General features: G+C 49.7%; 1 protein-coding gene across 5 annotated transcripts in view; it reads left to right on the top strand.

The window, feature by feature from the left end:
• The first annotated feature begins 4,364 nt into the window (after window positions 1-4,364).
• Window positions 4,365-27,664, top strand: part of KCNA6 (potassium voltage-gated channel subfamily A member 6) — a 37,226-nt gene continuing 13,926 nt past the window's right edge. For 3 of the 5 annotated variants that reach the window (XM_070790264.1, XM_070790265.1, XM_070790266.1), the window contains exon 1: window positions 4,365-9,612. In XM_070790264.1, coding sequence (XP_070646365.1) covers window positions 4,900-6,486 — 1,587 coding nt within the window. In that variant the 5' untranslated portion in view covers window positions 4,365-4,899 and the 3' untranslated portion in view covers window positions 6,487-9,612. Of the gene's footprint in view, window positions 9,613-20,590; window positions 27,596-27,664 lie in introns of those variants that run through there. The other 2 variants (XM_070790267.1, XM_070790268.1) reach the window with 2 other exon arrangements.

Raw genomic sequence — 27,664 nt, 5'->3', positions numbered from 1 at the left:
CAGACAATTTCTTTACTGTCTAAACCACCTCTGCTGCTGCTAAGTCACTTCAGTCGTGTCCGACTCTGTGCGACCCCATAGACGGCAGCCCACCAGGCTCCGCTGTCCCTGGGATTCTCCAGACAAGAACACTGGAGTGGGTTGCCATTTCCTTCTCCAATGCATGAAAGTGAAAAGTCAAAGTGAAGTTGCTCAGTCGTGTTCGACCCTTTGCGACCCCATGGACTGCAGCCTACCAGGCTTCTCTGTCCATGGGATTTTCCAGGCAACGTACCAGGCCATGAATTTTAGGTTTTGGTTATAGTAGTTTCTCAATTCTGGGTATTACAGTGAGTAAGTGTGGGTAGACCACATTAGGCCATGGTAACAAGTCCATCCCCAGATATCAGAGATCAGAACAACAAAAGATTTTTTCTTACGCTTCATCCCTGTTGCTTTGTCTGGGGGCCCTGTCTCAGGTCACCTCACTCTGGGACTCATCTCACTCTGCCAGAGCAGTCACCATCATGGATGATGCCAACCACGTGGCTATGATAAAGAAAGCTCTGGAACCTTTAATTAAATATTTTGGTTCAGAAATGGCACACATCGCTTCTGCTTACAGCTCATTGGTTAGAACTACTGGCCTGGTCCAACCATAAGTGAGGTAGAGTGTACAATTCCCCACCTTCCTGAAATGGAGAGAGTTGGAGACATTTGGAAAATATCACTGATGATGCCACAGTAGGGAAATGGGATGAAAAAGCAGGCTGCAAACTTGCAGAACTAACAAGTGCTCTTGGGATCCTCCCTGCATGATAAAATGCTCTTTATAGATTTATTTCTTGGCAGGGTTAGTCATCTCCTAGGGCTGTTGATTTGCACGACTCAGATGTCTAATGCATTCCTTTTCCAATATATAGCTTCACTCAGCTGAAAACTGTTAGATTTTTCTCTGGTGGATTCTGGAGCATCATTATCTCCATCACCAGTCTGTAGCTGATATCATCACCATCATCGTCAAAAACTTCACCTAAGCAGCTAATTATAAATGATCCTTATCTATAAGATGTATTTGCGTTTGTCCTTCCTCTTGTCACTTTGGTCCCAGGGAAAGCCCAGAGGGAGGGAAATGGTCATGGGACATGGTGTTAGACTTATTATTCCTGTCCTCAACAATCTACGGTGAAAAGCTACAGAGAGAGGTGATTCTTCTTAGGGAGAGTGTGTGTATACACACCTATAGACAGGTAGGAACTGAGGGAGCTGACCCCTTACCACTCTCCTTTCACGGAGGTCTGTGGCTGAAAGGGCAGTGGAGAGGCCCATTCATAGAGATTACTCAGAGAAGCAAGGCTAAGTCTCCCCAGAGGAAAACCATGAAGATCCCACTGCTGGGGTAACGACAGGCGCACATGTTCCTACACACACGCACACACACACACACCCATGACCTGTCTAGCTCACAGCTTTGGAACTTGTCTGCCCAGAATGATCTTCCCTGCTTGTAGCAAGTCTGGTTCTTTCTCTTCTTTGAATTCTCAGTTAAATCACTACCTCTTCAGAAGGAACTTTCCCAACCACCTGATGCTTCAAAGCAGAATTCCCAGGTTCGTGCCTAACTCAGCATCCAGTTTATTTTCTTCAGAGCCTTCAGTACAATATATAAATATCTTCTTTATTGTTTACTGTGAAAATTTTCTATCTAGAATGTCATATATTTATTGCAAGAAATAAAAGCAGACGGTCTGTCCAGGCTGCTCCTAAAACCCCAGCACCTGGCACATGATGAGCACCCAATAACTTCTCAATGCAAGATTAAATAAATGAATGATAGCGACCATCAGTGAAAACGTCTGGCTTTAGACAGAGTTAGGAAAGCCTATGCTGTCGTGAAATTGGGGCTCCGTGAATTCTGGAGAAATGTTCACTTGTGCAGTCTGAGGATGGGGTTATTCCTCTTGTCTTCCTTCACGTGGGAACTGGCACTTCTAAAGGTGTGATTTTACTCACCCTTTAATATCGGCTTGAGAGGAATGATCTAGAGAAAAGGGCTTTTCTGTGGCTAAGAAATGAGTCTCTTTCACACAAGAACTAAAAACAGAACTCTGATTCATGAACTTGCTAATGGGTTTTCCCTCGGGGGGAAACTTTCTGTGCACAGTGAAACCTCTCTTGGGGCAGAGCCTTCTGCCGCGTGTCAAGGGAACTATGGAGCTTCTCTCTGCCTGTAGCTTGGAAGCCTTAACCCAGGCGATACTCAAAGGTCTGTTCCCATCGCCATTTTAGACAGAATTCAGGTTCCTCCCCACATTTCTCCAAGGTTTGCTTGGAAGAGTGACTGACCTAGTGGACAACCTCGTGTGTAAAAATGGCAGTGATGAAAACAAACACACCAATGACTACTTCATGGTAAAAACTGATCACCAAAAACAAAGGGAATCGTGAGTAAGTCAGTTTACCACTCAGGAAAGAACTACAGATAATTGGACAGGGGTAAAAACAAGCAAAAAACCCCAGTACTTTCTGTGTTATACTTGTAGGTTTCCTTTTCTTTCTTGAAAGAAAAAAAAAAATTTAATGGAGCAACCTACTAGTGCAAAGTTTAAATTGATTAATGACAATAGCTTGTGAAAAAGAAAGATACTGACTGGGTGATATAATTGCGTTCTCGCCATTCACTGAAACACGCACGTTGGGAGAAGGGAGCAGAAACAACCAGGAATGAAATGGAAACACCTACCTGGAAGACGTGGTGAGCGACCAGACTAGAGAACTAAGACGCAGTGGTGCGGCCATCTGTCTCCTACTCTCTCATCACTTGACCTCTGCCCTACACATCTAGCACACTTGGTTCCCTACTCACCTTCCTCCCCAGCACCCTGCTGGGAATGAACCACTGTGGTTTTACAACACCGCGCTTTATGCAAAGAACTCTCACGCGAGTTTTGTGGTTTGAGAGTAGCTCCATGTACCCTTCCCATCATGATCATCCATGAACTCATACCAGTGCTCTAAGAGCACCAGGAGGTACTAAAAAAAAACCTTCTTGTTCTGGTTGTCAGCCAACTTACTTTTGGCGGTAGCCACCCCAAAAGGGGAAAACTGAGGCAGTGAGAAGCCAGCCATCAACCCTGCTGGGTAGGTAGGCAGTGTGAAATGATCAGACCCTAACCTGTCTGATCTAGTGATGGTCTCTGACTGAAATGGGTGGAAAACCATTCTTACCTCCTCCCTCCTGGAAACTCCCTACAACCAAATGGGGTCCCTCCCCAAATACTGCCAGGTGGGTCTTCCTTGTAACATTGCCCAGGAGCAGAGGCCATCTTTCTCACAAGATTGTGGGGGAGTGAATGAGATGGTGCAGGTGAGGTACCCAGAAGATGGTTGGCACATATTAGGTGCCCAGGAAGCACAGCTATTAGTTTAACTAACACGCCCTTCTCAGACACTCCAGATTCGTTCCCAGGGAGGCTGGGAGCTTATGAATTCCAGGATGTATAACGCTTCCTTAGATTATGCTACCTGTGAGATGCCAGCATCTTCTGGTTCTTTTTCCCCTGGGATTGCTGCCCAAGCTCCTTTGGAAAACCTCTGTTGGGAAAGGCAACAGGGGACCTCCCATCCTTTTCACTTTGCAATCCTAGAAGAAGGGCAGCCTCACCCGCCTTCCTCGGTTTGCAAAAAGACCCATGGGATTCTCTGGGGAGTAACACTCGAGTACAGTTTAAATTGGGAGCTCTCAGGACATCAAAACGTGCTTCCTTTATTTTTTAAGTAGAGACTGGAAAAAACTGGCAAATGGGTCTTTGTAAATTCAGAAGGAGAAAAGATGATTTGATTTTTTTTTTTTTTTTTTTTGGTCATTCAGTTTCGGGGTGAGTGGAGGCACGGAGCTCTGCGCCGGATGGCGGGGCGGGGTGTTTTCTTATTGATGAAATGCACTGCGCAGGTCAACTCCGCAAACCGAAAAGGGAGAATCGGTTTGCGGGGGCGGGGGGGTGTGGCAGGGGGATAAGCGCCTGTTCAGAGGGCCGTGGATGCGGACGCGCTTAAGGGAGAGGCGTGCCAGGAGAGCGCGGGAAAGACTGCCGGAGAGGCTAGGGTGCTTCTGCTCGCCGCGCCCGGGCTCGCGCAGCCCCTGGCCGGGCGAGGGGTGTCATGCGGGAGTGGGGTGGGAGGGGGCAGCAGGCGGGGCCTGCCACGTCACTTGGAGAGAGTGTGTTGGGAAGGAAGGGCAGAGCGGAGAGCCGAGCCGCTGCAGTTGCGGCGGCTGCAGCGAAGGCTTGAGCGCTGGGGAGGTGGGTCCGCGCGCCCCGGCCTCCGGGGCGGCCCCAGGGCCCCTCTCGCAGGCCGGCGGCGCGGCTCGGAGGGAGGCGGTGGCGGCCGTGGCGGCGGGAACGGCGACCTTGGCCAGCGGAACGCGCAGTGGCCGTTGGGCGGAGGCCGAGCCCCGCCGGGCGTCTTGGCCGAGTCGGAGGGAGGCACATCTGGGGCACGAGTCCCAGCGGCGGCAGGGGGTCTGGAGCCGTGGGAGCTGGGACGTGTTGACACCCAGGGCGGACCCCCGCGTCGCGGAGCCCAGTCTGGGGCGGGGCGAGAGGGGCCAAGCCACGCGTCTTTTTCGGGCGTCCAGCTGCACACGCGCCAGGCTGCGGTTCCAGGTACTCCAAGCTCCATCTGGCATCCGGCGCGGATACCTGGAGGCGCGGGGCCGAACCCTCCACGCCCTGGTCGCCTCCCCAGACCTAGCCCGGCAGAGACCAGGGCTTCGGAACTCAGGGACCCGCCGCCGGGTCGGACTGCGAGCCCCACCCTACAAAGAGGGCGCCGCCGAGAGCTGGGAGGCGCCGCGGCGCCCGGGTGGTGGTCGTGTAGTGGGCGCCGTCCTAGCGGCGGGGAGCGCAGCGCGGAGGGGACATGCGATCGGAGAAATCCCTGACGCTGGCGGCGCCGGGGGAGGTCCGCGGGCCGGAGGGCGAGCAACAGGATGCGGGAGACTTCCCGGAGGCCGGCGGCGGTGGCGGCGGCTGCTGTAGTAGCGAGCGGCTGGTCATCAACATCTCGGGGCTGCGCTTCGAGACGCAGCTGCGCACCCTGTCGCTGTTCCCGGACACGCTCCTGGGGGACCCCGGCCGCCGCGTCCGCTTCTTCGACCCGCTGAGGAACGAGTACTTCTTCGACCGCAACCGGCCCAGCTTCGACGCCATCCTCTACTACTACCAGTCCGGGGGCCGGCTGCGCCGGCCGGTCAACGTCCCGCTGGACATTTTCCTGGAGGAGATCCGCTTCTACCAGCTGGGGGACGAGGCCCTGGCGGCCTTCCGCGAGGATGAGGGCTGCCTGCCCGAGGGTGGCGTGGACGAGAAGCCGCTGCCCTCCCAGCCCTTCCAGCGCCAGGTGTGGCTGCTCTTCGAGTACCCGGAGAGCTCGGGGCCCGCCCGGGGCATCGCCATCGTTTCCGTCCTGGTCATCCTCATCTCCATCGTCATCTTCTGCCTGGAGACGCTGCCCCAGTTCCGTGCAGACGGTCGAGGTGGAAGCAACGGTGGCGGCGTCTCCCCAGGGTCCAGGGGCAGTCAGGAGGAAGAGGAGGATGAAGGTGACTCCTATACCTTCCATCCTGGCATCGCCCCCGGGGGAATGGTGGCAGGGGGCTCATCCTCACTAAGTACTCTCGGGGGCTCCTTCTTTACCGACCCCTTCTTTCTGGTGGAGACGCTGTGCATCGTCTGGTTCACCTTCGAGCTGCTGGTGCGCTTCTCCGCCTGCCCTAGCAAGCCAGCCTTCTTCCGGAACATCATGAACATCATCGACCTGGTGGCCATCTTCCCCTACTTCATCACCCTGGGCACCGAGCTGGTGCAGCAGCAGGAGCAGCAGTCGGCCACTGGTGGGGGCGGCCAGAACGGGCAGCAGGCCATGTCCCTGGCCATCCTCAGAGTGATCCGCCTGGTCCGCGTGTTCCGCATCTTCAAGCTGTCACGCCACTCCAAGGGGCTGCAGATCCTGGGCAAGACGCTGCAGGCCTCCATGCGGGAGCTGGGCCTGCTCATCTTCTTCCTCTTCATCGGGGTCATCCTCTTCTCCAGCGCCGTCTATTTCGCGGAGGCTGACGACGACGATTCGCTCTTCCCCAGCATCCCAGATGCCTTCTGGTGGGCGGTGGTCACCATGACCACCGTAGGTTATGGGGACATGTACCCCATGACGGTGGGGGGCAAGATCGTGGGCTCGCTATGTGCCATCGCTGGGGTCCTCACCATCGCCCTGCCCGTGCCCGTCATCGTCTCTAACTTCAACTACTTCTACCACCGAGAGACAGAGCAGGAGGAGCAAGGGCAGTATACCCACGTCACTTGTGGGCAGCCTGCCCCGGACCTGAAGGCAGCTGACAGCGGACTTGGCAAGCCTGAATTCTCAGAGGCCACCCGGGAGCGGAGACCCAGCTACCTTCCCACACCACATCGAGGGTATGCAGAGAAAAGGATGCTCACTGAGGTTTGATGGATGCGGGCAGTGCCTGCATGGAAGGAAGACACCAAACACACCCTTCTGTAGGGACCCTTCTTATCCTCCACTACTCGCACCCCAGCTCCAGGTGACCTCCTGACTCCCTCACCCCACAGTGGTTGGTGCCAGGACCATACACCTGGACTGTCAGCCTTGTTACTTGACCCCTGCAGCATCCCAGGTTTCTCCATCTAAGTGACATTTTTGAAATTCTAATGGTGCCACCCATTCGTGCCCATCTTATGTCACGTGGATGAGATTTCCATCTGACCTTCCCTCGAGACTCTGATTTTTCACGTTTGGGACTTGTGATGTCTCTAGGAAGAGTGACGTCGACAGGCTGGAAACCAGGCATACCTGGGTCTTGTTTCTCCTTAGCATCCTTGGCTTTGGGGCATGCACCCTCCCATCGTAGCTTCTGGCCACATGCTAACTAGCCGAAGCCGGTGGACAGAAACAGTACTCATCCTGTTGTTTTCCTCCAGTGCCCTGTAAGGTCGGCTGGTCATTCTGCAGAGAAGCCTTAGGAGAGCCTTCAGTTGCACAGCCTGAACATATGTTATCTGTCTCTAATCTTGGATGCAATTAGAGAAACTACGATGACACTTGGCCATTTGGAGGACGTGAGAGGTCAGTCCTGGACCAAAAGGGCCAGTGGATTCTTCTAGCGTGACCTGGCACGACAGACGTTAGTCTCTGGTCTCCACTTAGCTTTCTCGACTCTGATTCCCCTGACTCTCTGGCTTCCAGGAAGGCTCCTCCTTCTCAGAGCCAAATACTCTGTCTGTTCAGGTGCCTTCCTGTGCAGAGGAACTGACAAAGGGGAACCACGGAGCTGCAAGAAATGGCCGAACGGAACCAAGTACCTGGCCTGACCACTTCTTAGAGAAGCAGTGTCCCTTAGACAGTGCCATCTCAGAGCGGTGGAGGAGTCTTTTTGCTGACAGCAAATTCCTTTCCCTCACTTCCCCCAGCCCTCTCTAGCCTTCCATCCTTCTTCCTGGGAATCTGACTTAGGTTTGCAGCTGAAGGCTTGCTAAAGCAGACTCCAGCTTAAATCTGCCGCCAGGTAAAAGCACACATTGGATGCTAGCGTGGGTTTCTGTTTGCATTTTGCGGGCAATGAGACAGGCGGTTTAGAGTAAGGAAGAAGCATTGTTCTTTTGCTGACAGCCTCACCGGTAGAGGGTTGTTTTTTTTTTTTTTTGCTGAGTCAGGTAAACATTGTCCTGCTCCAGCCCTGGAGATGCAGCTGTTGGCTGTCACCGGGGAGATGCCCGGTGGTGCCCCCACCTGGTCTGAGCCATCTTCTTCCATGGTGAACTGAATTGCTCTTCCTGTACCACCTGCCCACGTCCCCTTTTTCTCCTCTTTGCACTGCCATTCATTTGCTGCCTTGATCAACTGTGATGTACTGTTCTGAGCTCTCCTGGGTGCAGTTCAGAAACCGAAAGGACTGTTAACATGTTTTTAGTTTTATAATCTAGGCTTTAAGACTCCTTGATGAGATTTTTTTTTTCTAAAGCTTTTCTCGAAGAGCCAACTTACGAGGTACAGCCTCTTGAGGGTTTTCTTGAGAGACACTGTGTCTGGATGTTGCCGCACTTTACAGGGTAACTTGGGGGCCACAGTTCCACTTTGTGCCTCGGTGTCCCCACCCATTTGATGGGAACATTGATGTCTGTCCCCCCACCCCCACTTCTTGGGGAATGGCCCAGGAACTCAGCTTGGATCCTGGGGGTGATGCTATGCAAATGCGTGAACTTCTGTAATGATTTCTAGCTCGTTACCCTGCTTCCCCCTGTCCTATAGGCCAAGCCTCCTCCCAGGGTTCCCGCTTTGGGTCCAAAGCCCACATCCAGGCCATTCTGGGTCCTTAGCTTTTTAAATCCCTCCCTCGCCTCTTGAACTGGGCCTTATTCTTTGCTTCTTCCCCTTCAGCAAGGAAGATGCTCTTTGGAGCGATTCAGTGGCATCCTTTTAGGGCCAGCACCATCTTGATTGGGAGTTTGGCTTCTCCAAATCTGAAATGCAGTAGAAAATGCTCATGATTCACACACCTGCTCTGAGGCTATGAAGTGCCAGTTTTCCACATCTGTTCTGGAATATTACTCCTGACAGTTCAGGGGGAGGGGGGAAGAGAAGGCCCACCCAGAGGCAAAAGGGATGCTCATGTTGAGAGTGAATGTTGAAACATGGATGTGTCATTCTCAGAATGGGAGTGTGTGTGTTTTCATCGTCCTCACCATTTCAAGTCAGAGCATGCCCGAGTGGAAAGGGTTTATGAAGAGCTGGGCTCTCCGGGGATTCTGGTTGCCGTAGCAACCTTCCAGACTGTTCTATCTTCTGATTTGGGCAGCCAGGGAGAACGAGAGACGATGTAGTCCCAGCTTCTGAAATGGGGACGCCTCTCACATAACGTTGTTTAGGGGCTGGCAGGGCTGGGACAGGGATGTGTGGCCTTTGGAAAATGAGGGTAAGCAGATCCCCAAAGCTTCCTATCTGGACCTTTCTTCCTGGTTTCCCCAGCCCATCACTGGAGCTATCTCATCTCACTCGAGTCTTCAGAAACTTGAATGCTAGGCAACTGCCAGTTAGACCATATTCTCTCTTTCGAAATGGCCTTGGAGGGGACTAGCTTCTCAAGAGGCAGCTGCTACTAGTTTTAGTCCATAATAGCACCATGGAGCACTCACGTCGGCCCCTCCCAGCTCTAAGACAGAGAGATGATGCTTCTTCCCAAGGAAATGTCTAGCTCCTGGGAGGGACCTCATAGATGGTTCTTCTTAAAGACATCCAAGACAAACTGGGAGGCTGTGACCTGACCTACTTCCTCTGATGGATTTCGCCAAGTGACCCCCTTTGACTCTGAGCCTCTTGATGTGGATTTTGTTCCCTGAGCACCGAGGGAATCTGTGCCCCATGTCGCCGTGACAGCTGGGGTGGCGTTTTCACAGCTGTCAGCAGAGGGGTTCAGGTCTTTGTTACACCTGACTTGGGCCGGCAGGAGCTCCCAGAGGTCTTCCTGGATCTGTCAGGCTCAGCTGAGACGTGGGGGGATTCCTTCTGCCTGAGAAGCCCCAGGAGAGAAGGGGACAGCTGGCCGTCTTTGCACCCGAGGTAGGTTCTGCTGCTGGGGAATTTCGTTCTGGCTCAGTCTTTCAGGTCAAATGAGAACAGGAGTGGGGAGGGGCAGAAAGGGGGCGGGAGAGCGTGCATCTGGGGAGAGTGAAGCCTTTGACTGTCTTTCCTAAGCAGCCTCCTCGCTCTCTCTCTTTCCGTGTGTTTCTGTCTCCATCTATATTACTCTCCTCTGTTTCTGCTTGCACACTGCTATCTCCCTTCACTCCCCCTTCTAAATCACCCCCCCTTTTCCTCTGCATTTTCCCCCCCTTCCTTCTTCTCTGCAGTCTCACTTGCTCTGCCTTGCTTTCTTCTCACCTTTCTGGCTTTCCCTCATCTGCCATTTGAACCTCTTCTTCCTTCTTTGTGCATCTTTCTCTCACTTTCTCGGGAGCTGGGAGCACCTTGGGGCATTTCAGTGGGGCTCACTCTTTGCATTCGAGGATGGCTGTGACCTTGGGTGTTTGCTCAGAAGGTTGTTCTCCAGCTGGTGGACTCTCTGTTTTCCTGCCAGTACAGCATCCTGTCCTAGTGTGCTCACCTCTGGGGGCAGAGTCCTGAGTTTCTGAAGCAAGATGAGATTGCTGTGGGTTTAGAAAACATCTCTGATGAAATTTCCTGAATCTGCAAGTAGAAAATAGAGAAGGCGGGTTGGAGAGAAGAAAGAGAACCTCATATATTTCAGATAAATATTTCGCTTGTGTAGCACTGGACTCTGCTCACTCTGGGTCCCCAACCTTGAGAAGCTTGCAGAAGAGTTCCGGACAATGCACTATAGATACAGTGAAATAAACACAGGAAAGAGGATGTAGGAGGAAAGCATAGAGTGGAATTAACCTAGAAAAAGCCTTAATTTAAGGCTGGCCTTCTGAATGCCCTGAATTCACTCAAAGGTTCTCAGAGCTGTCTCTCTCAAATCCTGAAAACAGAACAAAAGCAGAGTTCATAAATCCTAGTGGTGTGAAGTTCAGGGGACGACTCTCCTTAGAAAGATGGCTTGAGATTCACCAACCGGTCTATAAGGAGGCTTTTTCTTTGTGCATCTCTTTGCTGGAGGTCATGTAGACTGAGTCCCACGTGTATCAGGATATTAGGTTTTTGGAGGGTTGTTCAGTTGTGTCCGACCCTTTGCAACCCCATGAACTGCAGCATGCCAGGTCTCCCTGTCCTTCTCCGTCTCCTGGAATTTGCTCAAACTCATGCCCATGGAGTTGGTCATGCCATCCAACCATCTCATCTTCTGCTGCCCCCTTCTCCTTCTGCCTTCAGTCTTTCCCAGCATCAGGGTCTTTTCCAATGAGGGTAATGGACATTTTCTAAAAGAGGATTGCAGTGACAGTTGTACTTCATAAGTTAACTCACAAAAGTCACTGAATTGTTTTTTTTTTTTTTTTTGAGTGACATGAGGCTAATAACCCCAGAGTTTCATGTCTTGTCTGGGAGATGGTTTGGTTTTATGAATCTAGACGTTAAGCCTCTCTAAAGATGGACCAGATTGCATATTCGAGAAGGATGACAGTTTTTTTCTCTGCCGCATGGGGACACTTGAGAGCTTTCATGTTGCTCCCATCCAGTGCTAGGAACCATTTGTTTTGTTTTGAATTTTGACAATGAGACCATTGTGGGATTGACGTGCTCCTTTCTTTTGGCTCTGAAGACAGACTAAGCCATTTCTAGTCCATGTAGAGCCTGGGCAGCTTGTCTTGAACTAGGATAAACACGTTGGATGTGACTTGTGACAGCACAAAGACAATGAACTTGCCCCCGCCCCCCGCCCCCGCTCCTCCCCACCCACCCAAAGCTAAGGGGTTTATACTTCACTGGCAAAACCTCACAAACAAATGCAGAAAATTCCACCTCATCTCTGTTTCCCTGGAAACTCAGAGTTCCTTGAGAAATTACACAGGGGCCAAGGTGTTATTCTCCTGATCTGCTCCCCACCCTCCAGTGGCTGATCGGGTGTCGCAGGCTTATGGCTCATTCAGAAAACAGGAGAAGCGGGGGTGAGGGTCTTCCCTTAGCCAGTCCTCCTCTTGGAGTGCTCATCAGATGCCATTGCTCTCTGCTCTCACTTGCCTTCCCCTCACTGATCCCTTCCTTCCCCTCCCCGCCCTTGGTGCTTTTCCTTACGTGACACCTTCCAGTCCTGCTATTTATCATGCCTTCTCTCGGCTGGCTGAGCCCTTGCTTTTGGCAATGTTTTGTCCCCCGGCATCTCTCCATAAATGCCAAGATAGATTTCCAAGGAACGCGGTCCTCCTGGGACAATCTGGCTGGAACCTGCCGGGCCGGCTCTGATTGGTTCTGACTGTGAGTTATTGCCTGGGGAAGCAAAGTTTGGTCTAATTCTAGCTTGTCAGGGTCACTTAGGGAAGGAAAAGAAACCCATTCTTTAAACTGAAGGATTTCCTCTCTCACTCCCACTTGACGCCGGGCTGCCCCAGGGTACGAGGCTCTCTTGGGGCAGAATTGGGCTGGAGCTTGGGGCTTCTCCTGAGAGAGAGCCTCTAGATGCAAGCCACTGGGAATGAAGACAGATGGGCTCCTAGTTCCTGTGTTATCATGTCTCGTGATGAACCACTTTCCTGATCTGGGCCTGAGGTCCCTGCGGGGCTGGAGACGGTCATTTCTTTCCCCTCCCTTTGCTCTGAACTCCTAGAGAAGGGCATTCTTGCCACCTCTTTGTTCCATATATTAAAAAAACCTTTTTGTTGGAGACTACTTGATTTACAGTGTTGTGTTAATTTCAGGTGTACAGCAAAGTGACTCAGCTATGCCTATATGTATATCTACTCATTTTTTAAGATTCTTTTCCCACATAGGTCATTACGGAGTATTGAGCAGAGTGCCCTGTGCTATAAGTAGGTCCTTGTGAGTTATCTTGGTGCTCATCCCTAGGAAGGAGATGAAAACCTATCAGTGAGTACCTTGGAAAGGTTTTCTAGAATGAGTGACTGCTTCTTTTAGAACAAGAAAGAAAAAGAGGCAGACACCTCAATACTGGTATCTCACCTTGGCCATCCATACTGGTCTAACCTTGGCTATCAGCATTAGCTATTGGAGGCCTAGCCCTGGTGGAATTTATGACAATTAAAAAAATTATTTTATTGAAGTATAGTTGATTTACAGTGTGTTAATTTCTGCTGTACAGCAAAATGATCAGTTATACATATATAGACATCCTTTTTAATATTCTTTTTCATCATGGTTTATCTATGACTTTTTTTTTTTGAGCACGGCTCTGACCTCATCCTTGTTGCTATGGAGAGGGTTTTCCTTTCGTCTGTCACGCGCCCGGCGGACACTCTTTGCCTGGCCCTAGAAAATGTCTTGGAGCCTTAAGTGGCCTTCATCACAGGTGCAGGGAATGCAGACAGACCCTGTCTCTTTGGCGAGAGTGAAACCACCATCTCCAAGGAGCCTGCAGCCGAGCTGTCTACGGCGCTGCTATTTTTGACATGCCTGCTTGCTCCCAGGACCTGACAACCGCTGTCTCCAGGAGACAGACAAACCCTGCTTTTGGCAGCAGACATTTTCCTTTGGAAAAGAATACGGGAAGACAGTCCTGCAGCCGGGAGTGGTCGGTGCTGTGCCTTCCCGCTCCTCCAGGAGGCTGGCACCCGACCAGTGGGGTGGTGGGTCTGAGGCTGGGGCGGCACCGCCATCTGGGAATCCATCCTGCCCCGTGGGAGTAGTCCTAACAGGGATGAGAATGGCATCTTTCATTTAAGAAAGCATCTCAGTTCAGTGCTTTCAGACATCATGTCTTATAACAGAGGTTAGGAGCCTGGACTCTGGAGCCAGTTGGCTGGGTTCAGATCCCACCTCTGCCGCTCACCAGTTGGGTGATGTAAACCAAGTTCTGGAACCTTCTGTGCCTCAGTTTCCTTCTCTATAAAATAGAGGCATAAAGGGGACAATCTCATAGGGCTGTTTCGAGGATTAGATGAGTTGATATGAGTACCCTATTTATGTAACACCAAGTAACACTATGCACACAGTGTGATGTAAGCAAGCACCACACAGAGGTTGATATTATCAGTGCTGTTATCCTTCAACAACCAAATGCAATGGGAAGGCTAGGCATTGTTTTCCTCTTTGGCAGAGAAGGCAGTTGAGGCTCAGTGGGCAAGTTCAAGGGCACCTGGCTACTGAGTGGTCCACCGCCCTCAGGTGAGACGTGATGAGCAGAACCTAGGAAAAGTCCAATGGATATTCAGCAAGAAGAGAGAATGAATCATGGTTCCTGAATGTGCACATAGCTTTTTGTTTGGCCGCATCTCGAAGCATCCCTAGTTCCCCATCCAGGGATCAAACTTGCTCTTCCTGCATTGCAAGCATGGAATCTTAACCACTGGACCACCAGGGAAGTCCCAGGTTTTGTTTTTTAAACAAAATTTTTGGCTTCGCTGTGCAGTATGCAGGATCCCAGTTCTCTGACCAGGGATCAAAACCGAGCCCCGTGCATCACAAGGCAGATTTTTAACCACTGGACCATCAGGGAAGTTCCCGATAGGCTTTTATTTACTTGCCAGTTTGTCTTTTGACTGAAAATCCACAGGCTTCCCATGCTGTTTTCCTTCTGGGGCTCTGAAGGCGCAGAATTGCTCATGCATCTTTCTAGAGGGTCTTTCCTCACCCATCACTGTTCTCTTCCCCTCGTGTGTTAGCAGCCTGGGAGGGTGGGAGTGGCTCTCTTCTAGAGCCTTCCTCTAACACTTCCTTTGAATCCTCTTCTTTGGGACAAATGCAGGGTCTCACAGGTGACCCTCAGGACAGAACCCATAAGCTGGACCCTGGCTCAGAGTTTTTGTCTACACTTCTAGCGGCTTTCAAAATCCCACTTCCCTGGTCCTCACCCTCAGCGTCCTTTTTTGTCCCACCGTGTCCTTTCTCCTTTGCAGTGGAGTACTTGCTGACATTCCTTAGTTGTTTTCCACTGTTTTTTCCTCCTTTCAAGGGCTTCCGCAGTGGTGCTAGTGATAAAGAATCTGCCTACCAATGCCGGAGATGCAGGAGATATGGTTTCCATCCCTAGGTCGGGGAGATCCCCTGGAGAAGGGCGTGGCATCCCACTCCAGTATTCTTACCTGGAGAATCCCATGAACAGAGGAGCCTGGCGGGTTACAGCCAATGGGGTCACAAAGAGTTGGACATTACTGAGTGTCTGAGCAATTTCCTCCTTTCAGAGGGTACAGGAGACCCTAGGGTCGAAAGAAGCTGCTCCCCACCTCCTTTGGTTTTCTGGTCTTCTTCCACTGCGACTGAAGGGCAGCTGCTGGCTTGGGGGTCTCAGTTCCGGGCCAACAGCTGTACACATCCTTAGCTCATTCCTGAGGCCACTGCAGTGTCCCGTGGGGGACCTGGCCCCAGGCAGGAAATGGGACTGCCCTCCCCATCCTGAATTCAGAACTTCCTGGCTTCCTTGCTTTCAGAGTCAGAGAACTTAGGTCTGAACCATCTGTTAGCTGTACCTTGTTTAAATCTCTCCATGCTTCTGTTTACCATCTGCAAAATAAGGAAGCAAATTCCACTCAGCCCACCTGGTGGTTGCGAGGTTGCAAGCGAAAACATTTCCCAGGCCACACACTCTCAAGAGAGCCTGGCTCCCCACTCTGCCAGGCAGCCGATGGGGATTCAGTGACACTGATCGGCCACCCAGAGTGACCAGCCACCTGCACCTCAAAGAAAGGGCATCCCAGGTGATTTCATTTTCGTTCTCTGAAACCAACATTGAAATGAAATACAGCATAAAAAATAGACTCAGGATATAAACTTTTAAGCTTGAAGGCTCTTTTCTTAAAGGATTCATTGCAGAATCTCTAAATAAATTGTGCGTAAGACATGATTTAATATAGAGAGATTAAAAGATGCTTGCTCCTTGGAAGAAAAGCTGTGACAAACCTAGACAGTGTATTAAAGAGCAGAGACATCACCTTGCCAACAAAGGTCCTCATAGTCAAAGCCATGGTTTTTCCAATAGTTACGTACGGATGTGAGAATCGGACCATAAAGAAGGCTGAGTGCCAAAGAATGGTTGCTTTTGAACTCTAGTGCTGGAGAAGACTCTTGAGAGTCCTTTGGACAGGAAGGCGATCAAAGCAGCCAATCCTAAAGGAGATCAACCCTGAATATTCAATGGAAGGACTGATGCTGAAGCTGAAGCTCCAGTACTTTGGCCACCTGATGCAAAGAGCAGACTCACTGGAAAAGACCCTGATGCTGGGAAAGACTGAGGGCAGGAGGAGAAGGGAGTGACAGAGGATGAGATGGTTGAATGGCATCACCGATTCAATGGACATGAGTTTGAGCAAACTCAGGGAGATGATGAAGGACAGAGAAGCCTGGAGTGCTGCAGTCCATGGGGTCACAAAGGGTCAGACGTGGCTTAGCGACTGAACAAACAACAAAAATCACAGGACCAGAGTCAGACAGAGTAAAGTTTCCAGAGGCCATGGTAGCTGAGTCATAAATCAGACAGACACTCATCGGCTGCTTTAAGGCAATTTGGTATCCCTGGGAAGAGAGAAAAGTCTGGTGTGCTTGGGAAAAATCGTGTGGGCTATGAGGTTTGCTCTCTGCTGTAGGGGATGTGTCAGGCTTTTCAGGAGCTACATTGTGTGTGGTGAGCCCAGCTTCTCGTTCACTCCTAGACCTCAGGCAGTTGCCCTCTGCTCATTTGGAAGGGTGTTCCTTTACTGTTTTATTTTGTTTTTTAAAAGTTTTTTTTTTTTTTTGGATGTAGACCATTTTTAAAGTCTTTGCTGAATTTGTTACAATGTCGCTTCTGTTTTATGTTTTGGTATTTTGCCTTCATGGCATGTGAGATCTTAGTTCCCCGACCAGGGATTGAACCCGCGTCCCGCTGCACGAGAAGGTGAAATCTTAACCACTGGACTGCCAAGAAGTCCCCGTCTGAAGTCTGGGGGTGAATGGGAACCTGGGCTCCTCATGTACATGCCTTACTTTTTATTTTACTTTCAGTTCAGTTCAGTCGCTCAGTTGTGTCTGACTCTTTGCAACCCCGTGGACTGCAGTACGCCAGGCTTACCTGTCCATCACCAATTCCTGGAGCTTGCTCTAATTCATGTCCATCAAGTTGGTGGTGCCATCCAACCATCTCATCCTCTGTCACTCCCTTCACCTCCTGCCCTCAGTCTTTCCCAGCATCAAGGTCAGTTCTTCACATCAGGTGGCCAAAATATTGGAGTTTCAGCTTCAGCATCAGTCCTTCCAATGAATATTCAGGACTGATTTCCTTTAGGATGGACTGGTTTGATCTCCTTGCAGTCCAAGGGACTCTCAAGAGTCTTCTCCAACACCACAGTTCAAAAGCATCAATTCTTCGGCATTCAGCTTTCTTTATAGTCCAATGCTCATGTCCATATGTGACTACCGGAAAATCCATAGCTTTAACTAGATGGACCTTTACATCACTAGACATGGCAAAGTAATGTTTCTGCTATGCTGTCCAGGTTGGTCAGAGCTTTTCTTCCAAAGAGCAAGTGTCTTTTAATTTCATGGCTGCAATCACCATCTGCAGTGATTTTGGACCCCCCAAAATAAAATCTCTCACTGTTTCCACTGTTTCCCCAACTTTTTGCCATGAAGTGATGGGACTGGAGGCCACGATCTTTGTTTTTTGAATGTTGAGTTTTAAGCCAACTTTTTCACTCTCCCCTTTCACTTTCATCATGAGGCTCTTTAGTTCTTTGCTTTCTGCCATAAGGATGCTATCATCTGCATATCTGAGGTTATTGATATTTCTCACAGCAATCTTGATTCCAGCTTGTGCTTCATCTAGCCTGGGATTTCACGTGATGTACTCTGCATAGAAGTTAAATAAGCAGGGTGACAATACACAGCCTTGATGTACTCCTTTCCCAATTTGGAACCAGTCTGTTGTTCCATGTCCAGTTCTGTTGCTTCTTAACCTGCATACAGATTTCTCAGGAGGCAGGTAATATGGTCTGATGTTCCCATCTCTTGAGGAATTTTCCAGTTTTTTGCACACAGTCAAAGGCTTTGGCATAGTCAGTAAACAGAGGTAGATGTTTTCTGGAACTCTCTTGCTTTTTGGATGATCCAGCAGATGTTGGCAGTTTGATCTCTGGTTCCTCTGCTTTTTCTAAATCCAGCTTGAACATTTAGAATTTCATGGTTTACTTACTGTTGAAGCCTGGCTTGGAGAACTTTGAACATTGCTTTGCTAGCGTGTGAGATGAGTGCAATTGTGCGGTAGTTTAAGCATTCTTTGGCATTGCCTTTCTTTGGGATTGGAATGAAAACTGACCTTTTCCAGTCCTGTGGCCACTGCTGAGTTTTCCAAATTTGCTGGCATATTGAGTGCAGCACTTTCACAGCATCATCTTTTAGGATTTGGAATAGCTCAACTGGAATTCCATCACCTCCACTAGCTTTGTTCATAGTGATGCTTCCTAAGGCCCACTTCATTTTGCATTCCAGGATGTCTGGCTCTAGGTGAGTGATCACACCATCGTGGTTATCTGGGTCGTGAAGATCTTTTTTGTATTTTACTTTACTCTTTATTTTTTCTTTCCGCATCTGCACTGCCCTGGTACATGGTTTTACATATATGCAGGATTCCAAACAGCTGTCACAAAGCGCCTAACCTGAGATTTCACAGCTACTTCTGACCACATGTCCTAAATCAAAGATGATGGGACACTAAGAAATACTGGACACGACAGTTATGTCTTGGTAAAGCTGGAAAGAATAGAAATAAATAAACAAAACAGAAGAAATGTTGGAAGAGTTCACATGCAGTGTTGGATTTTTGTTTTCTTCTGAAGAATAATAGGTCTGGTCTCCTTGGGCTTGTGTTTCAGTTTTCTAACATTGGTCAGAAGCACTGAACACAGTCACTGCTTCAGAAGGGCGGAGTGATCCCTTTTTTTAAAAAAATTATTATTTATTTGGCTGCACTGGGTCTTAGTTACGGCACGCAGGATCTTCAGTCTTTGTTGCAGCATGCAGTGTCTTGAGTTGAGGCATGTGGGATCTAGTTCCCTGACCAGGGATTGAACCCAGGCCCCCTGCACTGGGGGTGTGGAGTCTTAGTCACTGGACTAAGGCGCTCTTGCCCGGTGCCCATGGAGGCACTGTGCCTGTAGTGTTGGGCTTCTCTTGGGAGGAAGACCTCTTCCTACGTGTGCATTTGAACCCCGGGCTGGAACATCAGAGACTGAACCATGGTGCCCTGGCCTCCTCCATCTGGTGTGGCCGCTCTTGGGAGCCTTCCTGCGGGATCATGTTGGACTGAGTCACAGCAGACTGTAAGATCGGGGTGGGAGGAGGGTAGTTATCAGACACAGACAGTGGGAGGGAGTAGAAGTGAGGGCTGGCAGCTGGGGAGGAGACAGTCACAACTCCAGACGAGAGGTGTGGCTGCAGGGGAGCAGGGACCTCCCAGCAATCAAGAACACGCTCAGTTAATGTGCAAATATAATGTACAAATGTAACACCCTGGGGCTCTCTGCCATCACCTTTGTGTAGGTTCTCAGCACCCAATGTTAGAATTATTGCAATGTTAGTCGCTCAGTCATGTCTGAGTCCTTGTGACTCCATGGACTGTAGCCCACCAGGCTCCTCTGTCCATGGAATTCTCTAGGCCAAAATACTGGAGTGGGTAGCCATTTTCTTCCCTAGGGAATCTTCCCGACTTAGGGATCGAACCCAGGTCTCCTGCATTGCAGGCAGATTCTTTACCATCTAAGCCACAAGGGAAGCCTAGAATTATCGCAATAAGACCATTCAATTTGGGGAAAAAAGAACACCCTAAGTTACATGTTCTGTTCAATTATGTGGGCAAGGAGACAGCAATAAAGGGTTTCCATCAAAATGACTAGAATGAGAAAAAAGGAAAACTGTGGTGTTGGGATATTTCCCATTTGAGGATGACCTCCTGCATCTCTGATGTCAGATCACTAGGTGTCCCCCATGCCTGCCGGCTGGGAGCGGGAGAAAATTGAGAGAGGGCATTCCTAAAGTGGGACCATATGGCTTTCTTGGGTCATCACTTGTTCGCAGCCCGGACTCTGCATTTGTTGGCTGTCTGGAACATCATGACCCCGCTGTCAGCCCCAGACCCCTTCTTGTCCTTCTGAGATTATTCCCAGTGAGTTTTGGCTCCCAGGGGAACTCTTGTGTTTGTGAGATTTACTGGCCGAAAGTTAAATCATTGTAGAATTGGATCCATGTCCAACATATCGCCTTGGGAGGCAGATAAGAAAGTCTCCCTTTTTTCAGTGCTTTACGGGTAATTTCATTGCGATATTTCAGGGCTAGAATTCAAATGGAAAGTCTCAAAAGCAATTTGAGCTGCAATCAGCTCAAATTCCTCCGGATTCCAAGAGAGGTGAGGTCATCCCTTACCAGGGACAGCTTTCACTGCAGAAAACCCAAGTTGAAAAGAATTCTATAACCCTTCCTTCCATTCCCCCTAAAATATCTGCTGTTTCCAGGAGTGTGGAAAAAATGAAATCAGGTTGGACTTAAAGGAAATCCATCATGGGCCTTCCATCTTAATGCTTCTCTGCCTCACTTTTTCCAATAGGTGCACTTCTAAAAAGTTGCTGTTTTTGTTGTGTGAGTGTGTGTGTGTGTGTGTGTATAAAAATAATAAGATTCACTTTCTGTCAGAGGTGTTTTCAATGGTAAGGAGCCTTTTCGCATTAAAAAAATCACAGTATAGCTAAACTTACATGAGACTATTTGGTCTATAGAGAAAGGAACCTGGACTAGTTCGTGGCACGCTTTCTATGAATACCATCCTGATTTCCTTTCTCTAATGGCGGGTAAAGGGATACTCTCATATTAGAAAGATTTGAGAAAGAAAGAGCATCTCTATTTGTTGGCAGAAGCAGGGGATAGTTTTCAAAATGCATCTTCAAAAGTGGAAACTTGAGGAGACTCTGACCATTTTCATGTCTTTCTTACTGCATTTTGACTCTAGGTGCTGAACCTGCCAGGATTCCGACGTGTGCGAGTTTCGTCACTCAGTCCTGTCCGACTCTTTGTGACCTCATGAGCCTGCCAGGCTCAGGAAATGGCATTGCCATTTCCTCCTCCAGGGAACCTTCCTGATTCAGGGATTGAACCCACATCTCTTGGGTCTCGTGCGTTGGCAGACGGATTCTTTACCGCTGCGCCACCTGCAGCATTGCATTTTCCGTCCCTGAGGCAGTGTCAGGTGAGGCAGGATGGGAGATTTGAGGACACAGTTCTGAGCCCCTAGTTCCTCTGTAAGCCCAGTCGGAAGAGGTGATCTCAGCCAAGCCGGGAGTCAGCGCCCAGTGCTGCCACCCTCTGGCTCTGCCGCTGTGTGGCCTTGGGTGTGTTGGGAACCTCTCTGAGCCTTTTCTTCCCTGTAAAAACATCCCTCATGGTGGCCAGTGGAATGCACTGAGGCAGAGCTGACCCATGTGTCACACGGCCTGGCAAGCATCCAATCAGAGAGCAGTATTGTTTCCATGGTCTCTCTTTTCTTTCCCTGGTTCAGTGGGGTGTTGAGGCTTCAATCGGCAAGCGTCTGAAAACTGTCCAACCTTTCGGAATGGTGGAAACCACTCGGAGCTCTCATAAATTAGTCTTTTGGGAGATATGAGTATATATAATAGTTTCTCTCGCTGTGTAGATTTAGATTGGCTGACCACGATCCAGCTATTCAATCATCAGATACTTGACTGTCACAGAGGAGACTCATGGAAAGTGGTTTAATGCCCTTTTTGACTTGAAAACTACTTCCGGGCTAAAAATGCCAGCAGAAGAGAGTATCCAAGGATTCTAGTAAATCCCTTTGAAAAGGATGTAAGCAATGAGGCAACATATCCCCGGGAGCAGTGAGAGCCTCCAGCTCACTTAGGAATTAACTGAGCGTGAGAGTAAGCGAGTGTAGACAGATCTGGGGCTCAGCTGGTTACCTGCCTGGCTAGTGGGTCCAGGTGGGGTGCTACCTGGGGTGCCCAGCAGCTCATTGACGTGCCTTTTGTTATGTGTTTGGAGTCGATGTTCTTTGAAATTACAACACAAACTGGTGGAAAATATGATTCAATTTACAGAGAACGTATTTCTTTATATGCAGCATTTCAGGAATGTGTTTCATTTGCATGGAAGTCAGTTGAGCTCCATGGTAAATACGTAGAAAATAAGACAAAATGACGTGGAATAATTGAATAAGAAGAGACTTCCAGAAGTCAGGGAATCCAGTACTCCGCCTTGCACTTGAGTAAGCTCCTAATTATCCCAGGCCTCTTCTTCTTCTTTTTCATATTTATTTATTCGGTTGCACCTGGTCTTAGTTGCGGCACGTGGGATCTAGTTCCCTGACCAGGGATCGAACCTGGGCCCCCTGTATTGGGAGCCCAGAGTCTTAGCCACTGGACCACCAGGCAAGTCCCCCAGGCCTCTTCTGAGACTTCCCCAATGAGAATCCGTATCCTACACCCCTTCAAGGACGTGCATTTGGGCTTCACAGCCTTTGTTTTCGGGACTTTTCCCTCCTATGTCAGTTACACATCTCCTGTGGTATTTTAACTTCCTTGTGTTTTTTTCTTCTGCTGCAATGTATACTCAGCTGACCGCATTACCTAGAATAGCTCCTTCTGTCAGTTCCTCAAGGTGATCTGCAGAGCACCAGTCCAACATTCCCACGGGAACAGAATCTCTGGGCATGATGCCCGTTTCAGAAATGATGGTCCCAGTGGTTAAGAATCTGCCATGTGATGCAGGGAATGCAGGTCTGATCCCTGGTCAGAGAACTAAGATTCCACATGCCAAGAGACAGCTAAGCCTGCACGCCACGACTACTGAGCCTGAGTGCTCCGGCACCCACGAGCAGCAACTGGAGAGTTTGTGGGCCGCAACAAAAGATCCTTCACAAAACAAGGAAGATCCCAAGTGCTGCAACTAAGACCCAACCCAGCCAAATAAATTAAAAAAAAAAAAAGAAAAGAAAACAAGCACTGCCTCTGAGAGATACAGAGGCATATGTGCAGAAGATTAAAGCCTCTGAGAAGTCCTGCAACAAGTAAAGCTATTTCACTTCTCAAGTCAGTGCTGTTCAAAGTATTTTTTATTTTTAACTGCAGAAGCTCCACCTCTTTTTGGAGGGAACTTCTATTCATGTCCCACAAAAAAACCCTGCAATCCAAGGAATATTAATATATTTCGAGAAAGTCAAAGAGATCTGAAACTCACGGCAATGGATTTGAGTCCGTGAAACCTCAGCCCGTTAAATAAGGTCTTCTCAAATGGATCGTTGTAGACCTCCTTAGCAACCCTCTTCAAGTTTTCCACACTCCTCTTAAGTTTGTGCAGAGGCTTACAGAATCAGTGAGTTGATAAGGCTCTGAATAATGTGAAAGGAGACATTCCCTCCCCTGGTGACCTTTCTCTTAAGTAGAAGTCCTTGAGAAAAAGAACTGTAAGCGCTGTTCTTTGTTAGAGGTGAAGTTTATGTTCTGCTTTGCTTACAAGTGGACATACTTCAGATACACTTCGCCAGTGGATGACTGACTTCAGGGGTTGCCTTACGGTGCTAGCAGTTTGATTTCCATGCATGTTGTTAACCGAATCAGAGATTGCACGCATGTGTGCTAAGTCGCTTCAGTCGTGCCTGACTCTGTGCAACCTCACGGACTGTAGCCTGCCAGGCTCTTCTGTCCATGGGATTCTCCAGGCAGGAATACCAGAGTGGGTTGTCATTTCCTTCTCCAGGGAATCTTCCCGACCCAGGGATTGAACCCAGGCCTCCTGGGTCTCCTGAATTGCAGGCAGATTCTTTACCGCTGAGCCACTGGGGAAGTCCCTTTTGTGCTTGGAGACAAAAGGAGAGGATGTGGTTGCTCTTGACCTGCTGTTGCCTTTGTCTCGGCTCCTCTTCTGAACATCCTGGACCGTGAGGAGGAGCTTCTGATAACTGATGGTTTCATCTTTAAATCCACCAAGAGTCAGAACAAGTAGACTGTGGAAAAAGTGAGAATCACATTTAATTCTGGGTGTGTCACTGGCTTGCTGTGACCCTGAGCAGGTCGCCTGCCTGGCACTGGGCAGGTATTAACTGTCCGTATGATTCTGTCCCAGAATTTTCATCTGTACAGTGAGGTGGTTGCATTAGACAATTTTTGAGCTTTTGCTGGAAAATTCTGTGGGCGCTCAAGCCTATTCATTAAATGTACAGTTGGTTCCCTCGATCACTTGGCCAACTTTATTGCTTGACTTTTGCCACTAGATTGATCTTTTAAAGAGAGAGTGGGCGTTAACTTACAATTTCAACTTTACATAGAATCATTCAGTTTCAGAGGTTATCTACTCCAGTCTCTTATTTTACAAAGATCAGAACTTAACACTTAAAAAATACACTGAGTTGGTTATAGCAAAGTCTTGGAAGCGGTCATAGCTTTTTATATGATACCAAGTATGATAAATCCCTTTCCTCTGTTTCTCAGTTACTTTCCCTCTCTCTCCATCTTCCCTCCTCCCCCCTCCTCTCCATCTTTCCTCCTTCCCTCCCTCCCTTCCTTCTTGTTTTCTTAGATGAAGTCTTTCTTAGTCATTAAGTGATTTCCAGATCTTTTAAATCTCAGAGTAGCAAAATAAGCGTTCCTTGGTGTTGTCTGTGTCAGAACCTTGGCTTTATGACTGGAAAGACATGGGGTGTGGACGGACACTTCTCTGTTAAGGAGAAGCAGGGAATGCAGACCAGCAGAGATGCTGATCTAGTATCCTCTTGGGTCTCTGGCTCCCCACTTGCAGAGGGAACCTGTAGAAAAGACAAAGCCAAGTAGGTACAGCTCTTTGGTGTCTTCAAAGTAGGGCTGACTCTTTCTGTTTCTGGGTAACCCCGAGGGCGGGTGTTGGAGTGTTTGCTGGGATGTTCCCGCTGGCCATGCAGTTTCTCTGATAGGAAGGTCTGTCCAGCTCTGCCCTTTCAGCTCAGTCCCGGGAGCTGGGGCTGCACTTCGGGACCAGGGTCCCTGTTGAGCTGGCTCCCGGTCCTGCCCAGCTCCCAGTCCTGGTGCTTCCTGGTGTTTGTGCATCATCTTTATCCCATTTTGCCTCGCTTCCTACTGCTGGTGCAGCCCGACAAGCAGCAGAGGTCTGGCCAGAGATAGAGAAAGCCCATGTGGACTCCGAGCACACTGAGCAAACGGCTTGAAACAAACAGTTTTATTTACTGACTTTAAAAGTTGTATCTGCTCATTATGAAAAACTAGTGCAATTTAGAAAAGCATAAGGAAGAAAATAAAAGTTCCCACAGTCCCATAACCAGAGACTTTCAGTGTTGGTATTTTGCTGGTGTTCCTTCCAGACCAGCTTTGTCTCTGCGTCTCTCTCCATTGAGACTCATTTTGTATTTCATTAAAAAAAAAAGCTCCGTATTTTGTCTCTCATTTTCTCATGCAATTATCCCATAGATCCACCATCATTCTGGTAACCTACCGCTTACTGTGGGTCATTCTGGTTGTTTGCTGGCTTTTTGTTCTAAGTGATGCTACAGTGGACATTTTCCTCTATATAAGTGTTCACATTTATGATTCTCTCCTTAGGTTGTGCTCCTCCAAGAGTCAAGTACCATAGATAAATTGAGCAAATTATTTTCTATACCTCAGCTTCCTCACCTATCATAAAGCAGCAACAGAAACAACAACGAGTAAGAGCAGGAGACACTGCACCAGCGTGGCGGGTGCAGCCACATTTCTAAGAGCTTCGCCTGCACTGACTTGTTTGCTTTCCCAGCAGCACTGTGAGAATCTCCACCCCAGAGGACCGCTGGTCCAAGTCTCACGGTCCAGGCATTCTAGCTGTAGTATCCGTGCTCTTAACTTCCCCGTGAGATAGGGAACAGTCCCCAGGTCTCTATCCAGTCCTAAGGTCATCTACCTCATTTATTTCTACATTAGCCGTGTTCCCAAGTAACATGGTTGCCTGGTGTGAGTTGCTGACTCCTTAAATCCTTGAATCCTCTTCACCCTGGCATTTGTGTGTTTAGTGGGATTGGTGTGTGTGTGTGTGTGTGTGTGTGTGTGCACGTACACACACTTACGTAATCTTAGGAATGGAGCAGAGCCAACAGAGAGAGTATGGGGCAGAAAAGCCTGGATATCTGTTGACAAAATAATGAAACACGGTTATTCGGTGTTATTCGTCAAGGATAACTCATCTCAGCCTCTATGGCTGGGAAACTGGTCACGTTAGAATTGGGCTGTCAGTCCAGTGGAGCAGGAATGGGGTGGGGAGCGCTGTCTAGCGCCACCCCGTCCCCAAAGCACATGTCTGTGTGTATTCCCTGAAGAGGGCACGTCCCCTCCCCGAGCGGCTCTGCCCAGAGCAAGGTGATGCCCGCAGGTGTGACTGTTCATCCTGCAAGGAAGAGGGGATCACAGACACGTCACAGAATGACGGTCCGGGCTGCCTCATCATGGTGTTCAACACAGAGACGCCTTGGCCTCCCAGAAACCCCGACGCAGGAGGTCTGGGGGAAGCTGAGGGTCTGCTTCTCTAAGACGTGTGTGCCGCATGACTGTCTTCAGGAAACCTGAGGAGATCTGAGGTGGTGGGTCTCCACCTTTCCAGTGCTTCAGAATCACCCTGAAGTGTTAGTCACTTCAGTCATGACCGACTCTTTGCGACCCCGTTGACTGTAGCCCGCCAGGCTCCTCTGTCCATGGGGATTCTCCAGGCAAGACTACTAGAGTGGGTTGCCATGCCCTCCTCCTGGGGATCTTCCCAACCCAGGGATTGAACCCAGGTCTCCCACGTTGCAGGCAGATTCTTTACCTTCTGAGCCACCAGGGAAGCCTGAATCACCCTGGGAGCTTTATTTTTAAAAGTACCGCTTTCTGCCCGCTTTGCTGTCTTAACACCTTCTCGCTTCTCCAGTTTGAACCACTGATCTAGGATGCAGTCAAGAAGCAACACTTAAAAAAACAGCTTCTCGAGAGACTGTAGGGTACACCGCATTTGGGGACCACTGATCTAGGAGGTGCTGGCGCTCATGCTTTTATACCTTCACCTTTAAGTGCCCTTCACATTTTACAAAGCTCTGTCGCAACAGGACATCACAACAGTTCACCGAGACCAGCAGAGCAGGCATTTTTATGACTTTCCTCGGCCCAGAGAGGTTGACTGAGTTGCCCGAAGTGGCACAGCTTCCCCACCAGTCAGAGCAGAGATTCCCTGCCCAGCCCTGGCCAGTCCCGCCCGACCCTTTGGGAAGGGGCAGCCTCTTTTCCCCTGAAGATCCTGCAGGATGGAATTATCTCAGCCCCCTTCTTGTGGAGCTTCCTTCTTTGCCTTCTCACCCACATCCCTTCTACCGCAGCCCTGCCTCCTCCTCAGAGAGCTCCTCGTGAAATGGTGCCAGTCACCTCTTTTCCCCAAGCTCCACCCCCACGTAACAGATGATGGCCCCAAGGACAAAGGGGTCTGACCCCCAGCCCCAGACCTAGCCATTCATGGCTGATCCTCTGCATTAGTGCCTGGCAGGAGCCAGCAGAGCCGCATCCAGCAGCAGCTGCCCGGGACTCCCTCTGCTTTTCCCCTGCTGTCACCTCCCATCTGAATTCTCCCTCCACCACCAAAGCTTCTCTCCTGCACCTACTCCCCTCCCACCACCCCCCGCCCCCAGGATAGCCTTCAGGCCCACCTGAGTCCTTCCTGTGAGCCCCTGCAGTGGCGGGTCTCCTCTCTGGACATCTGGGACAGACTGGTGCTTGACAACGTGGACCAGGTTGAGGAGGACAGAAGCAGGTACCTGTATACGCTCTTCTCTATCCATCCTCCGCCCAGGAACCAGCTATTGGCTCACACTCTCCCCCGACTCAAAGCGACGACTTCTACTTCTCTTTCCTCTTCCTTCCCTTGTTCAAACCTTTCCCCTCATGCAGGCAGGATCCTGGACCAGCTCCCAGGGACTGCAGGCTCCGTGTCAGAACCCTGCAGCCTTGGTCCCTGGGATGCTGAGAGGGCGGAGGGGGTAGGGAGGAGGCGGGGTTTTGCGCTGCAGGTTGCGGAGCTGTCCCGGGAG

Source organism: Bos indicus, chromosome 5 (assembly GCF_029378745.1).
Source record: "Bos indicus isolate NIAB-ARS_2022 breed Sahiwal x Tharparkar chromosome 5, NIAB-ARS_B.indTharparkar_mat_pri_1.0, whole genome shotgun sequence".
NCBI lineage: Eukaryota > Metazoa > Chordata > Mammalia > Artiodactyla > Bovidae > Bos > Bos indicus.
Note: the sequence above shows the minus strand (reverse complement) of the source record. Positions and strands in the feature narration are given on the sequence as shown.